Raw genomic sequence first — 27,206 nt, 5'->3', positions numbered from 1 at the left:
TCCAATTCATTCGACTTTGAATACAAACCTTTGAAAGAAAGGACTCAAGTTTCGTGACTGGAGTCAGTGTCTCCTTTACAGACTAGAGATGATTCTAACGGTCATGGTCACGGCTGAATGAGAGAGAGTACAGTCTGGTTGGTGCTGAATTCACACTCCTGCTTTGCCTTTAGCACAGAAACAGAGTTAACATGCAGAGGTCACCAAAGATAGAGCTGTATTCTCCCCCTTTTGGTGATTTATTAAAATATGGCATTGGACAGGAATCTGTAGATCAGCTAGTGCCTCTTGTGACTAAGGCTCCATAGGGAAATAACCTCCCAGTTCAAACATTCGACGTAACAGAGTAGAAACATAGGTCCCAAGTGGGGACTTTTTGACACACAATCACTTGAATAAGCCAAGAATCCACTCATTCAAGAGTTTCCTGTTTTCCAGAAGCCCCATTATTCATCTCAAGTGCCAAACATTCACTCACTGTCCATGTCTCAAGTCCCAACTCTTTAGGCATGAGACACCCAAAGACTGTCTCCTTGGAGTTTGCAAGGCCAGAGTCCCACGGAGCTAAGGCATTAGACCTGGAACTCAAACATGTCCGTCTGTTTCTTGGCCAGCTTGGCCACTTCTTCCCGGATGGCCTTCACCAGGGCTGCAGTGGAGATGTTGGTCAGGGGTGCATCGGACGGGTCGTTTTCCGCCAGGCTCTGCTGCGAGGCAGCCGTGGAGGGTGCGGGGGCCTGCTCCAGGCTGGGGTGCATGCTGGCTGGCTGGCTGTACTGGCGGGGCAGCCGCGAGGGCGAGCTCTGCTGATAGCGGGACCGGGGGTAAGCCTCGATGTACCCTGGGAGTGGGACCTGCAGGGAGGGCATGAGCAGAGAGAGGAGAAGGGCCTGGGGTGAGATATCATAGGGCACACTTGATACTGGAAGCAGGAGGGGATCGGGCACAAGGAAAGGGATTTAGAAGACACTGGAGTCCATGCATCATCATTGTACAGATACAAAGCCAGGGGTCAGTTTGTTTAGAAAAAAGGTAATTTGGATTCACTAAATATTCCAGCTGGATGAATTAAATGGGTGTTTCAAACCTTGTTGAAAACATTAGGAATATATCTGAGTCTACATCTGAATCCACCTGGCTACCTTATTAATATAAGCACAGTCCAGCAAACAACTATTGCTGTTTATGGACCTCAAAGGAACTCAGGGATTTATTATCAATAATAGTTATTCACTGATTGAGCTATGTGCTAAGGGCTTTCCACACATTATTTCATTTAATTCTCAAAGCAACAACCTAGGAGGAGGTAGTTATTGTAATCTTTATTTTATGGATGAGGAAACTGAAGTGAAGACTGCTACTGTCTAAAGTGACAAGCCACCAAGACATGCTTTGCGCAGGTCTGTCTGGCCCCAGGGCTGCGAGTTAATCACCACACTACGATTTCTTGGATCCAGGATATGATCTTGGTTTCTTGAAAAATTTTCTCTTTTCATTGAAAGTGAAAGACACATAGTTCTATGCTTAAATATATGGAAACTTCCTTTCTTGCGGGAGACCTTTCCCAGCCCAACACTGGCCTAGGTGCCTCCCCGCAGTTTCTCTAGTGTCACAGTCATATCACTCATGACACCATCCTGTCTCAGGCCGTCAACTGTGTGAAGGCAGAGACTTTGTCTTGCTTGCTTATCATTATCCACCAGTGCTCAGAATTGTGCACCGCACATAGTAGGGAGTTTCTCAGAACCTGGGGTGCCGAGGAGCACAGTTTGAAAATCACTGAGGGATGATCAGCCAGTGTCAAATATTAGAGAAGGAAGCTGCCACATTCACTTTCTCTGCATTTCAAATTCAGCTAAGTGCAGTTACTGGAGCTGAGTCAGGACCCTTCAGCTCTGTGGCATCAAGGGTGCTGGTGCTGGTGGCTGGAACAGGCAAGGGACAGCTGACACCACTGGAATGGTCTCAGGGTAATAGTCAGAAGTAAGGCAGAAACAGGGAGATGAGAAACCCTTCCTCCCTTATGGTAGATGCAGGCTGGAGCCATCAGGCCTTGCTGGCCAAAATTCCCACCTGGCAGATACTACTAATTCCCTAGCCACTACCCATGCACATTAAGATTTGCAGACTTAACAGCAGGGAGTCCCTCCAGTTCTTCTCCTAGAGCTTATTTACTCCAACTTTACAAACAATTCTAATGAGTTCAGACATGCTCATTTGCAGATAACAGCACATCAGGAAAAGCACATTTAAGGATAAGCATATTACTGGAAGTGAGGACATTGACAGCAGTATAAAGTGCCAGCTGGGAGCAAGGTCAGACAAAGAAAAACCATACTGAGCCATGGTAATAACACCAAAAATTATAGTAGTGCAGATATCTGACATAGAGGCAATAATCCCATGAACCATTAGAGCTCGGCCTACAAATGCCATTTTAGTATGGTGAGGCATCATAATGATGCTGAGTTGCTCATAAAAGAAGGCTTTGTATCCTTTTTTAAAGAAGGAGAAGGAAGGATATCATTCATTTCAGAAATATTTTTATGCAAGATGGCATATATTATTAAATGTTTTGCAAATTAAAGAGGTCAGCTTTGGTCATCAGGAAAATTAACGTATTGTAGGATAGCTTTACTCCTGATGCTGTCGTTTAAATGTGGTATTGCCACAATGAGAACAGACCCCAACATCGACGATGAGTTGACATTGTAGGGGTAAGAGTATGGACCCAGGGGTTTGGACAGAGAGAACAGATGACCCAGACCTTGGTGTCAATGTGCTTCCTAACCCTAGGATTTATTCCAAATGTTGAGACCAACTCCTAAAATGACCAGGGGGCCCTCAGGTTCAGGCTGGTGGGGACAGCCTGTCTTTCTCATCCAAGAGACTAGACAACACACTCTAGAGGCCTTCACTAGGCTTTTTCATCTGGTTGTTTTTTTACAGAGGAGCCCTTGACAGGTGACTCAGAAGGCAGGTTTGGGTGTAAATATCTAGGTTGGTGCAGGCTGGGCCAGGTTCACTATGCCATATACTACTACTTGTAATGAAGGAAGAAGCTGGGAGACCATGACAAGCCAGGGCTCAGCTGCAAGTCAGGCAAGAAGTCTTAGAATCTATGTGCAAGGTAATTCAGTCTTGGGTTGCTGATGCTTCATTTTCTGCCATTTCTCTAAAATTTTACAGAACTTTATAACTAGAAGAAACAAATTTAATGAAAGTTTTGGAGCCAGACAAGTGCAGGTTTGATTTCTGGCCTTGGCACCTTACTTGCTGTGTAGCTTTAGAAAAGTCATTATCACCTGACTAGATCTCAGTTTCTTCATATGCAAAATAGGAGTAGTCCTCGGAATAATAACACCTCCCTGCTAGAACTGTTGTGAAGATTAAATAAGATCATATAAATAAAACAACTAACCATTTTTCTGTGTGTCTGGCACATAGAAAGTACTCCACAAATGATATTTATTATAAAAATGTACTTGACTAGGGTCGCTCTGTTAGAAAGAGGTGGAACCCAGATTAGAAGGCAGGTCTCAAGTTCCTCTGTCAAAGGGTGTCTCACACCATCTCCTTTAAAATGGTTGACTTTAGCCATCTGCTTAGTGGAAGGGGGGCTGAGGAAACAAAACACTCAATCTCAACCTTGCATCCCATTTTCTCCCTGAAGTGTATCAAACAAGTGAGGGTCTAAAAGCGAGTCGGCGAGGGTCTCACCGAATCTGCCCACTGGCTCGGGAGCTCATTCTCTCCTGCATAGGACATCCAGGCCTGGCTCCTGTAGGACGAAGGAGGCGTCGGGATGAAGTAGCCGGTGAAGCCAGGTCTGCTGGCAGCTGGGATGGCAAACACCGCCGGCACTGTATTACCTGGCACGGAGGAGATGGATGGGGGAGATTAGGAGAGGCTGGTCTCTGGGATCCAGCCACCCCGGAGCTAAATAAAACCAGAATCATTAAATCAGACCTGAGTGGAGGGGAGCTTGATCTGGGTTGTCACATTTGCTGGGGGATGTAGCTCCTTTTAAGGTAGAGAGGACCCTGGCCATGATGGCTAACACCCCTGGAGATGTAGCAACAAGGAGGAGGTTGGATGTTCGGAGGGAACCTGGCCTGCCTTCTTTGAGGAACTCTTCTAGGGCCATGGTGCACCAGTGGTGCACTGCTCAAGGGCATGTGGCCTAGAGGCCAAGTGAATAAAGGACAAAGGCCCTGTGGATGGGGTGGGAGGAGCAACAGACCTCCACCTGCAGCCCCAGGCCTGCTCACCTGCCCAGCCAGTACAGGAAGTCATCATTGCTGTGACTCAGCCCTGGCTTTCCAGAGAAGTGATGGTTCAACTTCCCCTGCTAAGCCCTCACCAACTCCCCCTCCCCATCCCAGCACCCTTGACCTGCTGGCAAGAGGAAATGACACCTCACTTCTTCCCAGGAGGATGTGTATTTTTTAAAAGCCAAGAAAAAGAACCAATAGGAATGGACATCCCTGGTGGAATTTCTGGGCACTGTGAATGCTTCCATAAGTGTTGGCAACTGGGTACTTCCAGTTTTAGCCTAGAAGGTATGGTTAGAATAAACTAAAACCCCAACTAGGTCATGTACAAACTCTAATGTTCATTTCAGCATTGTTTGTAATAGAAAAAAACTGGAAACAACCACTATGTCTATCCATAGGGAAAAGGATAAACTGTGGCATGTCATGTACTAGAACACCATATGGCAGTTTAAGTAAATGAACTAGATCTATATGTATGTAAGAACTTGGAAAAATCTTGAAAATGTTGAATCAGAAAACCTAGCACAAAAAGAAACGTACAGCACGATATCACTGATGTAAATTTAAAACACATAAAACATTGATATATACCATTATATATAGATACACATGTAGCAAAAGACTAAAACCTGCGATTTGAGGACTGTCTCCTCTGGGGAGATGGGGAATGCGATGGGGGGTGAATAGCTGTATCTGTAATCCTCAAAGATAAAACAAAGAGAACAAGAAAACAGAAGTCTGGTAAAATAACATACACCGTGATCTTAGCATAACTTGGTATTTTGCCCATTTCAGATCTTTTTAAGAAATAAAACCAGTAGCTCTTCTAGTCAAGGCTACTGAAGTCTGGAAGGGATCACAATGGCTCTGGCTCCTGAGGGTGGCAGGGGGGAAGGAGAGTGCAGCAGCAGGGGAGGGGCACACTCGGGCTTTTCTCCTCTTGCCCACCTGAGTAATTTAAAGCCGACTGATCCAGCTGCGCCACGGACACGGGGCCTCGGGACACTTGGGCGAAGGAGGTGCTGTCATGTAGCTGGGCCGTCTCGGGCCCCGTGGACTCGGCCATCCTGGTCTTGCTGCCGATGTCTGAGGTGGACCTGGGTAAGGCAGAGGGGCTGCATGAGGGCTGCCCCCAGACCTCAGGGTGCCCTGTCACCTTTGGGAGTGGGCAGCTACCCCAAGCCCTAAGAGGGTGGGGTCCTGAGGACTGAATTTGCCCCCCAAATAACAAAGGGATTTTGAGGGCACCAGCATGGCAGGAGGTGGCCCGAGGTGGAGTCATTTTCAGGTGTTCAAGGTCAGTTCTCCTCTCAGGGTGGCTCTTTAAAAGAAGCAAAGCAATTAGGGGTGGGTGTTCTCTGGGGAAGGTCCACCTAGGAGGTGATGACATCAGTAGCAGCCAATGAGAAGGCTCTGCTTGGACTGCCAGTTGCTCCCCCGTCACCGACACTGGAACAGTGTCCCAGGACGGCTGGGGTGTCCCTTTCCCTACCAGTCCTGGCAGTAAGCACCAAGACCAAGACTGCGAAGCTCAGGCTGCTCCAGGGGGCAGTGGGCATTACGAATAAGAGAACTTTTTGTTCTTTTTGGTCCCACAGGCAATCAGAGAATCAGGCCATTGAACACCTCCTATTTCCACTTAGTGCTCAGAAAGCCACGTCAGAAGAGGGCAGCTGGGCTCTGCAGACATGGGCAGCTCCCCCATTTACAAAGGGTGCTGTAGCCACAGACACTGTCTTCTCTTGCAGGCATCACCCCTTGCCTGTGGCATTTGCACAGAGGGACTTCAGGCTCCCCTCAGATTAAAATGGGAGGGAAGCAAAGGCAGGAGCAGCAGGTGGCAGGCTGCCAGCCCACATTGCCACCTCGGAGCAGAGGATCTGTAATCACAGTAAGAGTAGGAGTCACAGCAAGGGACAACAGGGGAAGCAGAGCTCCGGGCCCAGCTACTTCCCTCTCTATACTGTTTCCTCATCTGTAAAACAAAAGGGGTGGACGACCTCACCTCGAAGGCTCCCTCCTGGTCTAATTCTCTGGTTTATGTGAAGGGCAGTGACTTCCTGATATTTGGCAAGGACGGAAGGGCATGGGAGAAGACTGGGGGCTGAGAGAAGAGATAAGGAGTAGGTGCTGACCTTCAGCACACCTGCACAGACAGCTGATGCGAAGGCCCTCCAGTGCAGAGCTCTCAGAGTAACTGAGAGCCCCCTAGTCTTCCCCAGGAGGGTTAAAGGCAGAGGGTGTGATGATTTGACTAGATGTCAGGGCAGGTGCTGGTGGCTCCCACCTCCCCTCTCCTGCCTGCTTGCTCCCACAGCCCTGGTTTCCCACATGCTGTTCCAGGCATCGCTGCTCATTCAAAAACCTGTTCCAGGAAACTTCCTGGGTTCTGCTCCAAACACTCTTCTGAGGAATCCCAGAGCTTTGGAAATCATTTAGGCCACTGCCCTCATGTTACAGATAAGAGGGGTGAGGCACCCTGCCTGGGGTTCACAGCAGGTCCCTGGCAGACTAGGGACTGGAACCCTGGTCTGCTGCTTTCCATCCCACCCTGGGCTCAGCTGGGGTCAAGGGGTAGTGTCTACACAGCTCCACATTCTAAACCACTGGAAATGAGGGCAGGGTCTTTTCTGACAGAAACTCATGTTTTTCTTCATCATTTTCACAAAGTCCAGATCTGTGGTCCACAGATGGGGTGTGACCAGCATGCTGGGAGAGGCTGGGATAGGAGGACCTGGGCAGCGGTCCATACATGCCCCAGGGCACAGTCATTTCTCCCAACCCTCCCATCATGCCGATTCCAACTTTCCCAGTGCTCACGGCTTTTGAACTTATCTATCTTTATTAAAAACGTGTGCTGCTTCTACCATCATGGGGCAAAGAGAATGTTTAACACGTGCCTCACAATTGACACATCTGAGCTCATGTGTTTTCAGCCTCTTCCTCTCGGAAGTCAAGAGCTGGGGTGGGTGCCCACACCCGCTCCTCCCTGGCCCCTCAGCCACCACCCTTAAACATCAAAGGGACTTCTGGGTGAGCAAACACAGCAGGAGGCACCAGACTTGTAGCAGCTATTTTGGTGGCCCGAGCTGGAATAATTTTTAGATGTTCAAGGTCAGGGTGTGGGGCTTTCAAGGTAGGGGCAGTTGACCTTGGGCTTCTTTGACTATGGATTCTCAAGGACCTCCCATTTAGAAAGATAGGAAAATTGGCTAGCCTTTGTGTCCTTACTTATTCCTGGTACTCTGGCTGCCCCAGGCACATGGTTGTCTGTACAAGGGATGCACCCTAAACAAGGCGGGACATGAAGGAAATCTGCCAGGGCTACTGTCGGGTCGGGGTACACAGGACCAAATCCTTTCCAAATATTCCAAATGAAGCAAAGGACAGAACGTGTTACCGCCTGAGAGAAGCAACGGCCACAGGGCCAGTCCGGGGAGGTACAGGTGGAGGCGGAGAGCCCATGACCATCTCAGGAAGCTGGGAAAACCTGTAAGCCTGTGAAGAGACAAGCAAATAGAGGCAGACTTGTTAAAACCCAGCACACGGGTTCTTCTTATTTAATGGGAAGCAAACCTCCAAGTGTCAGGCTTTCCTTCTTTCCTCAAACTTTTCCTTTAGATCTTCCTTAATGAGTTTGCCAGCCACCTCTTGTCTCTCATCTCCCCAACTCTCCCTTTTCTTGGGCCACTGTAGGCACAGAGCCCTTCAGCTGCTCTTAGATCACACCAAGTTCTTTCCTGCCTTGGCTTTTGTGCATGCTGCTGCTTCACCTGGGGAGCTTTTCCCCTAGTTCTTCACATGGCTCCTCCCTTCATTGCATTCATCCAGCCCCATCCGCCTCTAGAACCCCATTTTATCTATTTTTTTTTTTTTTTATCATGCCAATTATCACTCTCTGGTATTATGTTGTTGTTTGTTTATTTATTATCTGCCACCAGCTAGACTGTAATCTAAGGCCTGTAAGGGCAAGGGCTTTGTTGTCAGCTATATCCTCATGCCTGGAACAGTACTTGGTATGTAATGGATGATCAATAAATATTAGGTAAATGAATTAATAAATCACTGATTGTGTTTTACTTTCTCACGGAGAGCAAGTTTAGTGGAGAGCAAGCAATGAATTCAGAGGCAGGAGGTATGTGTGAAAGGCCTTAGGCCCTTAAGCAAGTCAGGTGACCTTTCTGGATCACAGTATCCTCCTCTGAAAAGGGGACAATGATGTTTTTCCCAGAGGCTACTGAGATCAGGCAAGTCAGTGTATGTGTATTTTGCAATCTATAAAGCACTACTCAAAGGCAAAGAATGGAACTGTCACAAAAGTGAAGACTTTTATCAACATGGGAAGGGATAAAAGGAAAACAGACAGAGATGGACAGGATCAGAAAGAGCCAAGCCACAGCCTCCTTTAGCAAGAGAAAACCTAGAAATGCTCTCCAGGAAGACAAAGCTTAACTTGTGCTTCTCATCCATTTCTTTCTTTAGGTATCACGCCTGCCAGATCTCTCGAAGAACAGGATGACAGGGCTTTAAACCTGAAGATTTAGGACAAAAAGCAGCAGCACAGGGCATTCATAAGCAGAAGTTGTTAAACTGTAGGAGATCTTCCCCCTCCAGCATTATGGCAGACTACATACTTGCCAGGGCCGACCTACTCAATAACAACTAGGTCCTGGATAAAACATGCTTTTTAATGCATTGTGAAAATTGCAAGGTGTAAGGGAAATCTCCGAGGACACCTCTGGCTATCCCCCTCCCCCACACCTCAGCAAATTGAAACAAAACCATGAGCTGAAACCAGAGGTGGAAATAGTGAGCAGTGAGTAACTATGAAAGGCGGAGTTGCCTGGAGACAAATGCCATATGGGCACTCAGTTAAAAGATCAAGCCTTGGGGCAGGGGAAATTGAGGCAGCTGAACCTGAGACATTCACATCCAACCTGAAAGGAAATTGGTCCCTTCTAGAACGGGAGGTTGGTAATGCTACCAGGCTCAGGCAGGAGCAACTTGAAGTCCTCTTTAAAAGACTTAAATTTAAAGAAATGTTTAGTCCTCTTTAGGAGAGTATCCCTAAAGCAGACTCTCAGGATTAGCACAGATTAAGATGAAGCAAATAGGAGCTCATAATCCAAGACCACAAAACGAAACAGAAAAGAGACGTGAAAGTCAGTAGAAAAAATAAACAATAGATTTAGGATTTAGGCCTTTTAAGGACTTTAGAGTTTGAAATTCCCAGATACAAAAAAAAAAAAAATGTAAAAAAAAAATTTTTTTTTTTAAATAATTGACCAAACAGAGAGATACTATCAGGAATGATCTGGCAGATTTGAAACAAACAAACAAACAAACAAACAAATAAATAAATAAATAAATAGAACTTTAAAAAGTGAAACATGATCACTGAAATAACACACTCAATGTATGGGAATTAAATAATAGATTAATCACAGATGAAGAGAAAATTAATAAACTAGAAAACCGAATTGAGGAAATTACTAAGAATGAAGCACATAGAGACAAGGAAATAGAAAATCTAAAAGAGAAGTAAAAGATATGGAGGATGGAATAAGCACGTCTAACGTGCAGCTAATCAACATCCCAAAAAAGAAGGCGGAGAATGGAAGAGAGGAAATATTTGAAGAAGCAATGGCTAAGAATTTTCCAGAATTAATACAACAAGTAAATTAATAATTTCAGGAAGTATAATGTATCCCAAGCAGGATAAATAAATTAAAACACACATCTAGATACATCGTAGTGAAATGGTAAAATGCCAAAGACAAAGAGACAGTCTTAAAAGCAGCCAGAGAGAGAAGGCATGTCACCTACAAAGAGAAGACAATTAGACAAGTGACTTCTCAACAGCACCCAGAAGACCATGGGATGCGAAGATCTAAAGGTACTGACTGAATCAATACGGAAAGCTACAATACTGTGCTGCATTTCCAGTTTTTGATCAGTAAACTACGTATGTTAAGGCAGTATTCAGGGAACCAAATCTCCAGCTCCACTAGATCCTAAGCTCGTTGGAGTCCAGTAACCACGTCTGTCTCATCACGGTACTCCTTCATGACCAAGTGGAGTGCCTTGCACCTAACAGTGCTAAATAACTATTTCCTGATCTAACGTGGAGGAAGGAGAAAAGAGACCCAGGCTCTCATCTTTCTTTTTTTTCCCCCCTCCTAGTAGGATTTTATGATACTAAGTTGCACCTGGATGGGAAGCGGCATCGGGGCCCAGGCTCTCATCTCGACTCAGCCATTCACTTTCTGTGGACACGTCATTCAGCCTCTCTGAACCTCATTTTTGTTTTGTTTTGTTTTCCTTGTGAAGTAAGGTATTGGCCTAGCTCATGGGCTTCCAAACATTTCTTTAGCCATGAAATCATTTTGACAGACCTGAATATACACAAAGATTAAAGCCAAACTTCTCTGGCTGAAGTTGGGGAGGGGTGGTCTGGTGAATTTGGCTCTTCACTTACCTGCACGATGACCCCCAGGGGACCTCCCTGAACCCTAAGGTTTTTCAGACCATTTGGAAATCGTTGTCCTGGATGTCCTACCAGCTTTACACTCCATAATTACCAATAAACTGTCAGGGCAAACCCACCCTCATTAGAAGCCTTTGTCCAACAAGTAAGTCACTCCTTTTCCAAAACACAGGAACGGGTTTATAGTGCCCCTCTCTCTTCTGGCCTTTCACACTACTCAGCAGAGGAGACAATCTATTTTAATGTCTCATTCTTGGAAGGCTTATTCTGTAGTCAATATAGTTTTCTAGCCAAGAAAAAGCTTTCTATACCCGTGTCTTTCCTGTAGCAGTTCCCCAAGAGAACTGATTAAAAGTTCCGAACTTCTGACAAGCACCAAGGGTATCCCCATCTTTGGAAGATTTTTCTAGGTACAAAGCAAGACTGCACTGGAGATCAGACTGCCCCCTTTGGGCTGTGTCCTTGGGGCCTCAGGGCAGCCACAGGGGCCACAAAGAAACAGAGAGGCAGCCTACATGTGCTCATGGGCTGCGAGTCCTCCTGCATCTTGTCTTCCTATCCCCTTGTGCAGGCTCTTTATGGTTCTAAGTCCTCTTGACTTTGCATTTTAGCTCCCTTTTTTATGTATTTGAAATCTGGCTCTCTGTTGGCTGCTGTGTGACTGGGGTCCCACTGGAAGTTATTGCTCAAAACTGTTGGCAGGTTCCAAGCTCCCAGTTTCATGATGGTGGCTGTGAGTTGCCTAGCCTGACACCTAAGGACACCATCTTTGGGGGTTCCTGCCCTCTGGCCAGGAAGGAGATCAGAAACTCAGAACTGAAGCCAGTTTTTGTATATAGGTCTCAGGTTTCTGAGGCTGAAGGAGCCCGAGTATGACTAGAATAGGGCATTCTTTGAGCATAACCTGGAAGGAAGGAAGGTAACCAAAGTCTTTAACAGATCCAGTCCTGACTGCCCCTGGGCAGGAGGTAAGGGGAGTGGGTCAGGGCCAACCTCTAGCACTCCTAGTGGAGAGTGAGCCCAGATGAGACCCACTGTGTGCTGGTCCCTCCTTGTGCATAAGCATTCACTCAGGAGAAGGGGTCCAGTAAAGATAAACCTCCAAGACGGCACTGCAGGGTGACAGGTTTCAGGGGAGAGCCTGCAGGTGGAGAAACAGGGTAGGGGGTCTCAGGCATTGCCTTGGTGAGGGAAGGAGGACCGACAGCCCAGAGCCAACCCAGTCTCATTAGAAGCCCTTGTCCAGTGCCAGCAAGTTGGCCCCAGGTAAGAGTGAATGCTCCAGTCTTTCTATACCTGGTGACATTGCTGGGTTCCTCTGCATGGTGCCCCTTCCACAGTATCATGCTGACCCTGAGTATACTGCTCCAGGCAGAACAATGTCTACCCTGTTCACACCCAACTATAAATAACTTTACATCCTGCAGGAGTAGAATCTTCAAGAAGGATAGTTCTTATTTAGTTGAAAGCAGGGAGTTTGGTAATTAAAGTTGAACTCCAAGGTGAAAACCCAAGTGCTTATCTTGATCTGTCAATTAACCAAGAGCTTCTGATAGAGCAATATCACAAGCTTCCAAGGCCTCAGGAATCATAGAAGGTTTTTGCTGGAAAGAGCAGGAGACATTCAGACCACACCCTTTAACAGATGGGGATACTGAAGCCCAGAGAGGTAAATTGACTTGTCCAAATTCGCTCAGCCAATTAAGGACACCGTCGTGCATTTCTGAGCTCAGGGTGGTGAGGTGCGGAGGACGTGGGTTTTGGAGTCAGACAAATCTGAATTTGAATCTTGGCTTTGATCCTTACCAGCTGCTGGACCTCGAGCAACTTACTTCTCTGTGCCTGCTTTCTTATTAGGTAATGCAGGTAACAGTATCATACCCTGATTCCAGAGGCTGTTTTAAAGACTAATTTTATATATCAATGTAATATTTGGCACACAGTAGGTACTCGATAAGTGACACTCCCTTCCTTCTGAGACACGATAATATTCTGATATAGTCACTGTGGTAATCAAGACCTTTTTCCTCCACAGTTCTTTGAATCTAGGGCTCTTTCCCTGCCCCACGCCACTAGGGCATCCCACCTTCCTTCCTTCCTCAGGGAAGGAGCGCGCAGCAGACTGAAGATAGCACAAGAGCCAATTCTTGTTGGAGTTTCAAAAGCCAAAGCTATTGAATTGCACGAACCTGGAAGTTGAACATCAAAATCCCAAGTTCTTAAGCACTCAGGACCCAGGGTTGATGCCATAAGCAAGAGATTTAGAAGAAATGAGGTACATTTAGACCACTCTGCTCCTAGATTAGGTAAACACCCTGTGGATAGGAAGAAGAGGAGACTTGGAGGGGAAGCAAGAAAGCTTAGATGCTGAAGGGGCTCTGGGTCCTGCCTCACCATGGGGAAAGAGGAGGACGACAGGAGGACATAAATCTCATCAAAACTGGGGGAATCAGAAAGACAAGGGATCTGCGTCCACTTCCAGGAAAGCCCAGGAATCAGCAACTGCACAGAATTCCCCCACCCCCATGGTGGTATGGAAAGTTGATCAGGAGGCCTTTAATGGTTCTGTGTCATGGTGAGGAGTTTCTCTAGCTGGGAAGCTGCTAGAGAGGGGCAGGGTGTGTGTGTGTGTGTGTGTGTGTGTGTGCTGGGAAGCTGCTAGAGAGGGGCAGGGTGTGTGTGTGTGTGTGTGTGTGTGTGTGTGTGTGTGTGTGTGTGTGTGTGTACGCGCGCGCGCGCGCGCGCGCGCACTCACACGAAAAAACAAGAGAGCACACGAAAGTGAGCACATGGGAAGAGAGGAGGGAGAGGTTTGGCAAGGGCTTGGAAGCAGGACGAATATACAGCTATGCTCTGCCTAGCCTTACAAGTTGAGACTAGATGGAGACAAGGACTTCTCAGGGATGCCAGCCAGACTGGTTAGATGATGACAAACCAGGACCAGATACTGCAGCCTCCCACCCCTCCACCCCCAGCCCCATGCTTTGCACCTTGTAGGTCCCCCAGAAAATAGGGAGAAAACGTCAGAACTGACTAAGATTGAGCTCCCGGCATGTGAAGATTACAGAAAAACAAAGTTACTTTTCTTGCACACCTGAGTTTGTTGGCTGAGATAAGTATTCTCCAGACTTCCTATCCTACCTTCCCTTTCTCCCTTCCCATGCAGCCACACTGCATAAATGGTGGTTTGGTACTCACTATAATGATTTTCCTAAGCTTAGAGGGGTATGCATTTTCCAGATGTTGGGTATTCAGTGGGTTTTCATGGGGGATTTCTCAGGGGAGTCCAAAAGCAAAAAGCCCCTTGCCCAGTCTGGCACAGGTATAATAGAGCGGCCTACCTTCAAGGACTCCTCAAGTCAGATAATGCTCGAGCGACAGTGACTGCCAATGACTTTTGTACAACCAGAGGTGGAAGGAGCACAAAATAACTGGCACTGAATTTCTCACCCACCTGACCAGATGAGATCTCAGAACAGATTCAAATTTGATTTGGAGAGACACAAGAGATGTCACATTTCCTGAACCCAAGTGCTGTGGTCGATGCAAATTCATACCTGATATATCTGCATATTTCATCATTACCAAAGCTTTGGAGGTGTGTGTGGTTATTTAGTTTGTTTTTAAGTGGAAAAGAGAAGAGAAGACCGTAAAATTCCCTACTTTACCCTAAAGAAGATATCTCCATTGCTAGGGCAATGGTAGGAATGAACAAAATTCCCTCACCTGGAAAAGCTTTGTTATGAGAAGATCATACTCCCAAGTTTGGGATATCTGAGTTCTCATGAGAGCCTGGAGAACATCCCTGTAACTCACTTTGGCCGAGGGGTGGAAAGAGTGTGGGGTTTGCAGTTAGACAGCGATTGGTTACAAATTTGTATAGCTGTATACACATGGGCAAGTTTCCTTATGTCTGCAAGCCTCAGTTTCCTCATTGAGTACTTGAAGATAATAATATTGACTTCATCGGGTGGTTGTTGGCTTAGAAGAGACAATGTCTACATAGCACTCAGCTTAGTGTCCAGTAAACAATGGGAGCTTAACAGATGATAACGGTGCTATCATTAGTATCATTACTGCTAATTCCATCTGTAAAGAGTCTAATGGGGAAGATGTTTGAGCCCTGTTGCCTTTTTCAGAATCCCCAACAGGAAGGCTGTAGGATGTTTTCACTATACTTGGTACAGACCCATTACGGCTGTTAGCAAAATTGGATTAGTCATTAGGCATTGAGTCCAATTTCTTCACAGATTCAAGGGGCAAAATATAATCAAGAGTCTCCTGAACTGCGGTGCAGAAATCCCAAGCTGCCAGCAGTAACCTTTTCCATGATATAAATGCCATCAGCCTGGCCTAGCGCATTTAAACCACCAGCTTCCAATTATCCTCTGGCAGAGTTCAAAGCACTTCCTTTTTAGAAGACAAAAAATAATCATAGTTATCATTCTAAATTGCCACCTTTTCTATTGATTTCCACGTTATCATAGCACAAAGGGGCTCTGCAAGAGCCTGGGTTAAGAATCATCATTTCTACTGTGTATTGTTAGCTATGTCCTCCTTTCATGAAAATGGGGACTGCAATGTGTTGTTGGCAGAGATGCAAACCTTAATAACAAAAGAGCTGCCTTTAATACTGTTCTGGTTTGATGGCCCATCTCTTTGTTGTGTTATTTCTCAGTCCTTTTCTATTTAAGGTGGTCTCATTTTTAAAATACATAATGCTGATGTTTTTGATCTCCTTGATACAACTGCCAAACCCCAATTATAACAAACAGAACTATGTAAGTTTTCATATGTCTCACAATGGATTTTTTCAATAGATTTATAAGCTGAGGTAGAATGAATATTGGCTGTGGCATCTTCTTGCCTGACACTGGTTGGAAAATGTGTCCTGGTTGTCCAGGCTTTTTTCTCAAACCCAGATCTTGTCCCAGATTCCCAGAGTCAGCCATTCAGCCAGAGGAGCCCCATTGCTGTTCTTGAGAATTGTCTCTAAACAGAAGCAAAGTTTCTCTGGGACCCTGAGCTGGAGCATCCAGCGCATGGTCTTAAAAGAGTTTAACAGAGTAATAGGAGGAGATGTAGTTCCAGAACTGTCAGTGCTAGACATACTAGCACACCAAATGAAAAGAAAGGAGTAGTTTGATGATAATGACTACCATTTGTCGAGTCATTTGATGTGCTAGGCACGACACCAAGCACTCTGATTAATATTAGCAAACAAGTGTTGGGTGCTTACTAGATGCCAGGACGGTGCTAAGCGTTTTACATAAATTATCATTTTACCCTCACTACAGCCCTCTCATCACCCCCACTTCATGGCCAGGAGTTGGAGTTTCACAGTTGCAGTCATTTGCCCAAGGTCAAGCAGCTGAGTGCCATTCTACTTTGGGCTGGGGGAAATATTAAGTGCAGAGACACTATCAACATATGGAGGCCAGGAAGGATGAGCCAATGAAATTGAAGTCGGTGGTAATCAAGATGAATGATGTGGGTGACCTTTTCCAGGGGACAGCCACGTAAGAGGTAATATAAATGTGGTGAGATTAGGGTGTTTTCTAAATCTCAGTGAGGAAATTCCCTCCCCCTAAAGAGGCAGGTACCAATCTAATGTGCAATTAATAGAACACTAATCTTGGAAACTGTAATGTGACTGTCACAGGAAAGTATTTTCAGATGACAGATTTGTAAGGCCGAGTGAAAATTTTTCCTAACTCTGAAGAAAAGGACGTTTGGTCTCCAGACGGATGGGAACGTGGCCAGTGGTGGCCCCAGAGTTGCTGACACTCTTCTAGAATACAGTGCTTCTTGAATGTGTCCACCAAAGCTCCCTGATGACAGAGGCAAACTTGTATTCCTGAGATCTGGGCATTGCCCAAAGCTCTCCTATTTTATCTTAAAAATCATTTTAAGAAGATATACAAATGGCCAACAAGCACATGAAAAGATGCTCAACCTTACTAATCATTAGGGAAATGCAAATCAAAATTGCAGTGAGATACCACCTCACCCCCACTAGGATGGCTACTCTCAAAAAACCAAAATAACAAGTGTTGGTGAGGACATGGAAAAATTGGAACCCTTGTGCACTGCTGGTGGGAAGGAAAGTGGTCCAGCTGCTGTGGAAAACAGTATGGCAGTTCCTCAAAAATTAAAAACAGAATTCCATATGGCCTAGGAATTCCACTTCAGAGTACATACCCAAAAGAATGGAGAGCAAGAATTTGAAGAGATATTTGTACATCCATGTTCATAGCAGCGTTATTCACAATGTCCAAAAGGTGGATGCCACCCAAGTGCCCACTGACAGATGAATGGATAAACAAAATGTGGTATATACCAAACAATGGAATATTACTCAGCCTTAAAAAGGAAGGACATTTGGATATATCTACAACATGGATGAAACATGAAGATAATATGCTAAGTGAAATACATACACCAGTCACAAAAAGACAAATACTATATGCTTCCACTTATCGGAGGTGCTTAGAACAGTCAGATTCATACAGACAGAAAACAGAACAGTGGTTGCCAGGGCTGTGGGGATGGGGAAAATGGGAGTTGTTTTTTAACAGGTATAGAGTTTCACTTTTGCAATGTGAAAAGAGTTCTGGAGATTGGCCACACAACAATGTGAACGTACCTAACACTACTGAACTGTCTACTTAAAAATGGTGAGGATGGCAAATTTTATGCTATGCATACTTTACTACAATTAAAAATAAAAATATTATATTAAGAACTTTTCTTTTATTGTACCCATATCTCAGAAAATGGTATATAAAAAGACATCCCGTGTTTGCCCTCTTTCCTTTACTGCCCATACTCCCCGAATTTGCATTCCACAGACTGAGAAGATGGCTTTAAGGGCAACCAGTTTTACTTCTGGTAACGTCTTCTCTTCCCCAAACTGGCTTTTACTTAGTCAAAGACAGTGCTGACCAGCGAGCATAAGTATTCTGGCACCTCTGGTCACCCGGTACTTGCTGCGGGTTGGTAAGTTAGTATTAATAAAGCAGTTGTGTGCTTAATCAGCACGAGTCAGATTCCTGGAATCTGATCACCCCAGAGTGAAGAGACAAGATAGAAATTCTGAGCCTGCCAACCTAAGGACGAACCCTTGCAGTGATGATGACCCCACGCACAGCCACCCCTCCCCCAGCGGTTCAATTTGAAATGGACGTGGGTCTCTCCTCCTACAGCTTAATCAATTGGGAGGGGAAGCAAGGTTAGGCGAGAGACTGACATTCAAAGAGAACCAAGTGGGAAGCAGGACTCAAAACACTAGGGTGGGCACCAACGGAGAGAAACTGAAGGATTAAGCGCAGTACCACAGAAGACATCTCAGTGACCTAGAAGGGGCAATCGGAGCAAAGGAGCACAGGGAGATCACTGTGGTGTGCACGCTGTGCACTTACATGGCATAACAGCATTTACTAAATACCAGCATAGAGGGACTTTGGGGGTGAGGCACAAGCCCATAGGACCCCCAACTAGTGTACTGTAAATGAAATAAATAAAACAGATAGAGAGGAACACAACAAAGCACAAGGCAACATAACATGCCGGTTAAGAACATGGATCTGCTGCTAAACTGCTTGACCTCAGGTCCTGACTCTGCCCCTTCCTGATTGTGTGACTTGAATGAATTGCATAGCCTCAGTTTCCTCATCTGTAAAATAGGGATAAAACTAGCACCTGTCTCAGAGGCTTATTTTAAGGACTAAATGAGTTAACATACAAGTAATACATAGATCAATACCCAGTACCAGTAAAACACCTAATAAATGTTAGCTTTTATTACATACTTACCTACCACAATAACAATTTATAAAGCTCTATTCATGAGTAACTTCTGGGGATAGGGCATGGAATATTTTAAGGATGGAATCTATGCATGCACAAGCATTGTCTATTATGATCTATGGTTTATAAAACTATGTCTTTATAAAAAGATATAAGGGGTATTTTAAAAGGTCATGGAAAGATTCATATTATCTTTTAATTCCATCTTTCCATGAACTTTTTGAAGCACCCTTGTATATGTAGATGCTGCGGTGATGGAAAAAAGGCAAGTAATTAAAATTATTATTTAAATTATAGAAGATCTTAGTCATCAGATGCTTTCTCAAATAGGGAACTGCCCTGATTACAAAATGAATAATTGTTACTAATACACTTCTACAGTATTTACCCTGCACCTGGCATTCTTCCAGTAAGTTATATATATATCAGTGCACTTAACCTTTAAAATTACTCTAGGAAGTAGGTTATTTTTCTTATTTGTTTGTTTTCATCCGTAGAGAATTGTAGTGACTTCCCCAAGTTACAAAGCAAGTAAGCGGGAGAGCTGGGACTGAAAGTCAAGCCGCCTGGCTCAAAGCCTGTGCTCTTAACCACCAGGCGACAGCCCCTTAACATGTGGCTCCTTGAGGCCATCTGACATTTAAAAAGGATCTCACACTTGAAAGTGCAGGAAACCACCAGGGCATGAAGAATGTCAGCCCTTTATAGGAGGGAAAGAGTAGAGAAGAAAACTCATTCTAAAATATATTAAGTAGAAAAGGAAATTTGTTCTAAACTATATGAAGTGGAAAAGGAAATTCACTCTAAAATGTATTATGGTTGGACATAAGGGCTTCTTGTATGCCTTACCCACAGGAGTAAATGGCTTAGACTTTTGATCCTGGGTGGAGGACAGGATGAGAGCCCAGCAAAGTTCATCTCGAAATCCCAAAGTGGCTTATCACTAGAAGTCCCTGCTCTGAGTCCCCTGTTAGAACACACTGGACAGCTGACACGATGCTGACCTGTGCAGGCACGTGGGATGTCTGACTTACCGGTCGGGGCAGACTGTACTGATACATCTCTGGGCGGTAGGTTGGCACCCACTGCACCCCGGCCCTGGGCCGTGTCATGGTGCCCGGAGCGCTGGTCACCACCTCCGAGTAGGGCAGGTGCTGGGCTGAGCCGTAGGCTTCCTGGTGCCGGCTGTGGCCGGCGTGGCCCGCGGACGCCAGGCTGAAGGCCTCCTCCAGCAGCATGTGCATCTGCTGCCTCACCTCGTCGATGGAGGGCTGGGAGCTCAGAGTGGAGGTCTCCGAGTGGCCTTTCACCTGCCGCGACCTGGCATAGCCCCGGGGCTCGTGAACTCTGTCCACGTTGGTTTCCTCTATGATTTCGGGCTCCGTCTGTGGGACCAAACAAAGCCATTGATTTGTTAATTAACTTCCCTTCCCATTAAGGCAGTCTGTAATTTACTCTAAAACATTCACTCAGACAGGTTATATTGTCTACGGCCATACCACCCTGAACGTGCTCGATCTCATCAGACAGGTGATATTATGCATCTGTGCTAATTGCAGTTATGTCTTATGTGCTCTATCCAGGAATTCACACTACAGGGGAAGTCAGCTAGCATTGTATCAGTAAGGCCACACTCCAGCTGTTACTGTGCATTTCACTTGTCCATAGTTCCACCAATGCCACACACTTTACTAATTAGCACAATAAAATCATGAGAAATGGCTTTCACTGATGAAAGTAACGGTATTCTCTAAAATCACACTCTCCACCCTTATGCCAGTGGCTGTAAGAATCTGGAGTGTCCTGTACTCTCCACATGGAGGATGTCACTCTACACTCTAGACTAACTCTCTAAATAGCCCCTGTGTCCAGCTACTCATTAGAGAATTGCTGGTTGCCTGATGCCACTCATCAGACGCAGTAACATAATCCTGCTTCCAAATCGCTGATCTCAAAGTATGGTGCACACTTGACCAGAAGTTCTGGGATGAGGCCTAGCAATCGGTACTTGAGTAAGCCCCCTGGGAGATTCTGATGCCTGCTCAAGTTTGAGGTCTACTGATCTAGAATGTTCTTGTGCCTTTCTCCACTGAACCTTTCATTCAGGGAGCAGCTTCAGTACCTAGGTGGGCAGAGAGGTGGAACTTCATCAGTTTCCAGAGCAGGCTGCATGGACTGTCTTACGCTTGCCTGCTAATGAATGCTCGTTTAATAAGTGTCTGCTGTTTGCTCTGAGGCTTCTCGGCTGCTATGACATGGGATGCCCATAGGAGCTCATTCTCCAGCACGGCACTTACACAAATCTCAGAGTACAAGAAAGCAATAAGCAAGAGAAAAGGGACCACTACGGGGGCACAGTCAGGTTGCTGCCTTGGAGCAGATGCCACAGCAACAGCCAGACCTAGAAGGTGCTGAGAAGATAAAAGGGCATTAAAGATGCTCAACCAGGAAGTTACTTTAACTTTTCAGTGTTTCCACTTCCTCATCTGTAAAATGAGGGTAGTATTGCCTCAAAGGGTTTTTATAAGGATTAAATAAACATGCACGTAAAGATTTTAGAACAGTAGCACATGGTAAAAACATGCCATCGTCATAATCATCATTATTATTTTTGTTCATTCAATGACACATTTTTCATGGAATTACATTTTCATAGGGACTCACTTATAAAGGGAAGCCCTTCCCTCCTCAAATACTTCACCTGAGGGTCAGACTGTGTTATATTTCATTTTTTTAAAAGTATATTTACTTTTCTTTAGCATTAAATCAATATATGCTCATTAGAGAAAAAAGCAAAAATACAGAAAGCACACAAAAAAATTAGACATTTCCTGTAATCTTATCACCCAGTTAGGACCTGGCTATAATTCAAGATCAAAAGTGAGATTTTCTACAATCTTTAAGTCTAGGTTTGTAACAGCCTGAACAGAAGTGACTCCATTTTGTTAAACTTCTAAATTAAAAAGTTTTTTTTCTTACTCTTGCAACATGAACTGTATAACTTGCAGCTGGACATTAGAATACAATGACTCTTGTTCACATGACTGCTAGGACATAATGACTTTTGCTCACACTGTACACAGAATAATTATAGGAGAAATTATTAACCCAGATGGCCATTCTTTGCTAGCTTACTAACTAGATCTTTTTGAGGTTAACAGGAACTGAATCTGTGACTGGACTTCGTGGACGATGGTCACCGTGATGGTCACCATGAATCAGCTCCCACCCAAGAAGTTCTTTGATGTTTATCTGTAATTTTATGATTATGCCTACACGTCCCTGCTTAGGTCACCATGAATCAGCCCCCTATCACCTGTCCCTATAAAACCCTTGACAAGTCTGGGAAAAGTGGAGATGGTCTTTGAGACACAAGTCCACCACTTCCCCAGGCTGCCGGCTTCCTGATTAAAGGCTACCTTTCCTTATACCAACACTCGTCTCTCAATTATTGGCTATTGAGCGGCGAGTAAACGGACTTTTGGGGTTTTGGTAACAGATTTATCAACAAACATTCATAGTAAGTAATTTAAAATACTATTTTTACATTAACACAAGCAAGGATAGGTTATGGAGTAGAACGTAAAATTACCTTTGTGATAATACACAAGAACTCAAAGTCATATCATGCCTGGGTACGTGCCACCAAACCTGGGGCTAGGGGACACATTAAGGCTTTTCCGCTGTTAGGGGCTCTTCAGGGAAAGGCTTGAGATCACTGTCTGGGAAATGTGCTCCCTGAAGTCCGGCAAATCTGCCTGTTGAGACTTTTCCTGGCAAGACCTTCTAGGATAGTGAAGGCCACTTCTGAAAGAAATTTTCTTCACGACACAGAACATTCTGGACTGAATTTCAGAGCCTGAAGGGACTTTAGGAGAATCATTTAATTCAAGCTCCATTTTACAAATGAGGAGGTCAAGGCCAGAGCAGTTAAGTCACCCAGAGTCAGGTAGGGGTGGGACATCAGGGCTGACACACACAAAGCTTCTTGCATTTCCTCTCCAGTGCTGGCTGCTACCCACACATGGCCCTGCCTCCCCACATTCCCAGTCTCCCTAATACATAAAGGCTGCTTGATGCTCAACTACTCCCAGGTGGGAGATTAATGGCACGGGGTTTGCTGAGCTATGATTTTTCCAGCCCACAGAGCTTCCACTCTGCATGGGGCGGAGAGGGGGAGTGGTCCCTTTAACTGGAAGGCCCAGGCTCATAACCCAGGTTTACTCAAGCCACTTCCTAAAGAACTCCTGTTTCTCCACAATTCTCACTTGGTTTTCCAGTCTTTCCATATCCACAGATGGAAACAGCATTAGCTCTCAGTACACCCTGGGCTTCCTCTCATCACATTTGGATTTGCTTGTTTAATGTCTGTCTTGCCCAAGATTGGTCACTCCCTCAGCTCATTTCACCTGTTTCTCATGAGCCCAGCATAAGACACTTGTCATTCAATAAAGCTTTGCAGACTTGAACTGAAATAATAAATTCTGTCCAATTTCCCCAAGGAGTGGAATTTGAGGTTAAGATAAAAGGCCTACTTTCCATAACATATTCCTCCATTGCTAATGAGCTGCATGACCATGAGCAAGTTGCACGAACTCCTTAAGCCTCAGGCTTCTCATCTGTAAAATGGGAGAGTTCAACTATGGTCTGATAGTTATTGTTTCTTGGATGCTATCTACTCTAGGAGGCGCCATGCTCCTCCTATTATCATCATCCTTGGGAGAATCTGATGTCTACTACTGAGGAGAAACACCACCCCCCTTGCAACATATGATTAGCCATAAGCTTGTTCTTTTACTTAACAGACAATTGCCTGTTTCAACCCTGTGCTAGGCCTTGGGTTGGGAGTGTGGATACAATGATTAAGATGGTGACCCATCCCTGAAGGAGCTCCCAGTCTCCAGGAGGAGACAAATAACAAAAACAACAAAAATAGCAGCTCACATTTACTAACAGCTTGTACACCAGACACTGTTCTAAGTGCTTTATACATACTGACTCCTTCCATGCCTACAATAACTTATGAGGTAACAACTACGATTATTTCCACTTTACAGATAAGGAAATTGAGGCATTGAAAGATCAAATATGTTGCCCATAACTGGCAGAACTGGGATCTGAACCCAGGAAGTTTGACTCCAGCACCCGAACTCTTACCTACCGTATATACATAAACAGATCCGTTACCGTATCTCAGTTGTTAGCTCTGGCAGAGGGACAACAGGCTTCTGTGACCAGGAGGACAGAAGATAAAATGATTATTGATTGCCTCATAGATTGCTATAAGGATGAAAAGCATCAATACCTAAATATAAAGCACTTAGAAGAGTAGCTGGCACATAAGCATTTAATAAATGTTAGCCACTATTATTACTGTTGTTATCTGCCTCTTCCCATAGTCTGGGAGCTTCTTTAGGGTTGGGTCAGTGTCTTATTGATTATCATATTCACAGCCCCCTATCCAGGGCCTCACCCAGAGCTGAATCCAGTTAACTGTCTGCTAAACAAAAGAGCTTAACATAGGAGGAGGTCAAATCTACCGGAGGACCTATGATGTGCCAGTCCTGTGATGGGTTTTCCACGTGTGTTACCACAATATGTCAGGCTATACAGTTGTACCCATTTTAAGACAAAGCACTCCATGTCTACTGGCTTAATTTGCCCTAAGCTCTTCCTACTTGCACATTTCTAAAAATGCCTTTTGCTTTTATTTTACAAAAAGGGGGGAGACAGGAACAAAGACAAACCTCCCTCCCAGTGTTGGCTGATGGTTGGCTTGGGTACAATGTCGGGGGCTGTATCTGGGACAGAGAATATATTTTTAAACCACTTTAACTTGGAATGTACCATATTTGCTTCTCCAACCTCATACTCTTGAAAAGCACCCGGGGACTTTTTTTTTTTAAGATCTATTTTTATAAATTAATCAAGATATACTTCAATAAAAATTCTAAAAAAATTAATCAAGGAATGTCTGTTCATGGTAGGAGATTAGGAAACACAGATAATCAAAAGGAAGAAAATTAAGATCCACTCTAATCCTACCACCAGAAATAACTACTGTTAACATTTTGACCTTCGTGCATGTCCTTTCCAGATGTTTTCCATGCATATGAACTAGGATGAAGATTAGGAATGTTGGAGCGTGGCCAACACCTTCCCCCTTACTCCAGCAACTCCCCCACCCCCCAGGTCACTACAGAGAATGCGGCTTGGCCCGGGTCAGTTTCTCCCCTCCTCCCCTGCTAGGAAGGCCCACCTTTGCCACACAGATACAGATGTCTGTGTGTGTGTGCCCGTGTGTGTACGTGTGATGGAGACTAGGAAGTGGAGGCGGGCAATGAGAGGCAGAAGAGGTGTTGGCTGCAGGACTTTTCAGTGGCATTTTCTAGAGAGGTGCGGAAACAGCCATGGCATGAGAATGGGAGTGGAATTAAGAACATTTAAAAAGTATTTCTGGGCACGATGTATTTGCCTTCACATGTATGAAAAATATGAGTAAAGAGTAGAGGTATTTTAAAATTACTTGTGCTGGCATACTTCTTTTGACTTAGATACTCTCTCAGACCGAGTTGTCTGGGTCATAATTTTGTAAACGGAATACACACAAACTCATATATGCATATACACACATATATAAATTTTTTAAAAAACAGGATTATAATATATATAATATTTTGAAATCTTTTTTATCCAACAGTATTACGAACAAATGTCTATGTTAATAAATATGTGTATTTATAGGGAATAACTTTAAATGATTTCACAGTATTCTAATATATGGAGTTTTCAGACTATATTTAATAGTCCTCTATTGTATATGGTTTCCCAATATCTTACTATATAAACAAAGCTAGAATAAGTATCATTGTGATTAAAACATTGCATAGAACTGTGAATTTATCCTTTGGTTAAATTTCTACCAGTAGAATTACTGCATCACAGAATATGGATGAAGTTAGGATTTTGGACAGTTAGGGTACACCATAACTCAGCAGCAAAGGTCACAGTATTTAGAAGAAACTGAAGCCATTCATTCCTTCTCCACACCTGAACACATGGGGCCCAGGCCTGCACTTTATGGTTCCCACAGGACAAAGCAAGCATCTGCAGTTCTTGCAATGTTGTTTTCAAAAGATCAAACCAGTTTCACACATCTTGGATGGCCCACACAGAGGCTAAGTATCCATATGACTTCAGCTATTCTTTGAAACACCCATGGAAATAATCTTGAAGGAAATTACAGCCTTGCTGGGAACCCCCAGTATCTTCTTTCTGGAAAATACTCCAACACAACTTGGTCTGATTGTCTGATCCTTGGGCACATTCTGTAGCCCTAAATCTTCATCAAAATTAAAAACTAGTTTTTTTTTTTTTTTTAATCAGACAACTAATGAAAAGACAAGCTATCCACTAAGAGAAAATATTAGGATTTGTATCTCATAATATATAAATAATTCCTACAATTGAATAACAATAAAACATACAACCCAATATAAAAACTGGACAAAAGGCTTTAAAAGATACCTCAACAAAAGTAGATACATAAATATCCAATAAACACATGGAAAGGTGCTCAACATCATTAGTAATTAGGAAAATTACATCATTTCACATTCAGTGGAATGGATAAAACTAAAAAGATTAGTAACAAATGCTGATGAGATTGAAGGGCAGAATTAGAATTGTCATCCTGCTGGTAGGAGAGAAAATAGTACACATACTTTGTAAATCTAAATGTACTTTCTTAAAAAGTTAAACACAGTTAAACCTTACAACCCACAAAATCCACTCTTACACATTTATCCAAGATAGATGAAAACACAGTTCACAAAATACTTGCATGAAAATGTTTATAGCAGATGATTTTTCATAATAGCTCCAAACTAGAAACAACCCAAATATTCAACAATAGGATGACACATTTAAAAAATAGTGTTACATTTTTACAAAAAAGAGCAAACCACTGATACATGCAACAACACAGATGAACCTTGAGTGAAAAAAGTCAGACACTTTGAGTTATACTGAATAATTCTATTTATATGACATTCAAGAACAGGCAAACAATGATGGTGGATATCAGAAAAGTGGTTGACTGTTGGGGTACGTGTGTGCAGACTAACTGAAAGGAGGGGGGAGGACATGTTCTGGGGGTGGAAAAACATTTTATTTTGATTAGGCACATGGTTACAAGGTTATACACATTTGTCAAAGCTCATCAAATTGAACACTAACGATCTGTACATTTTACTATATATCAATTTTGCAATAATAAAATAAATGAAATATTTGCAGTAACATAGCTAATTTGACAGGGATGGTCAAGGAGGGCTACCCTGAGGAGGTGGCATTTCTTGGAGACCTGAAGGAGAAGAAGAGGTGGGCCAGATGACAATCATGGGAAAGCTTATAGAAAAGCCCTTAGCTGGGAAAGAGCTTGTAGTATTTAAGAAAGAGGAAGAACTGGGTTTGGGGGGGGGGGGGGTTGTTTGTTTGTTTTCCAAGTTTCAGATATTTATTGATCAGTGTAATCTTCCAAAAAAATACATCAGCATAATTTCATGCATTTAGAGGAGAAACATTTCCTGGTAAGTGGAAAATTGTGTGGGTGGCTTGTGGAAGACCTTCAT

The 27,206-nt window shown here is 44.2% G+C and overlaps 1 protein-coding gene across 2 annotated transcripts in view; it reads right to left on the bottom strand.

Annotated features, from left to right (window-relative positions):
- Positions 1 to 572: 572 nt before the first annotated feature.
- Positions 573 to 27,206, bottom strand: part of KIAA1549L (KIAA1549 like) — a 272,564-nt gene continuing 245,930 nt past the window's right edge. For both annotated transcript variants that reach the window (XM_063095748.1, XM_063095749.1), the window contains exons 17-21: positions 19,608 to 19,958; positions 7,678 to 7,775; positions 5,226 to 5,374; positions 3,721 to 3,872; positions 573 to 854 (exon numbers count right to left, since the gene is read on the bottom strand). In XM_063095748.1, the coding sequence (XP_062951818.1) occupies positions 573 to 854; positions 3,721 to 3,872; positions 5,226 to 5,374; positions 7,678 to 7,775; positions 19,608 to 19,958 (1,032 nt within the window). The remainder of the gene's footprint in view (positions 855 to 3,720; positions 3,873 to 5,225; positions 5,375 to 7,677; positions 7,776 to 19,607; positions 19,959 to 27,206) is intronic.

Source organism: Cynocephalus volans, chromosome 4 (genome assembly GCF_027409185.1).
Source record: "Cynocephalus volans isolate mCynVol1 chromosome 4, mCynVol1.pri, whole genome shotgun sequence".
In the NCBI taxonomy this organism is placed as follows: domain Eukaryota; kingdom Metazoa; phylum Chordata; class Mammalia; order Dermoptera; family Cynocephalidae; genus Cynocephalus; species Cynocephalus volans.
The sequence above is the reverse complement of the archived record's forward strand: the minus strand, read 5'-3'. Positions and strand labels throughout refer to the sequence as shown.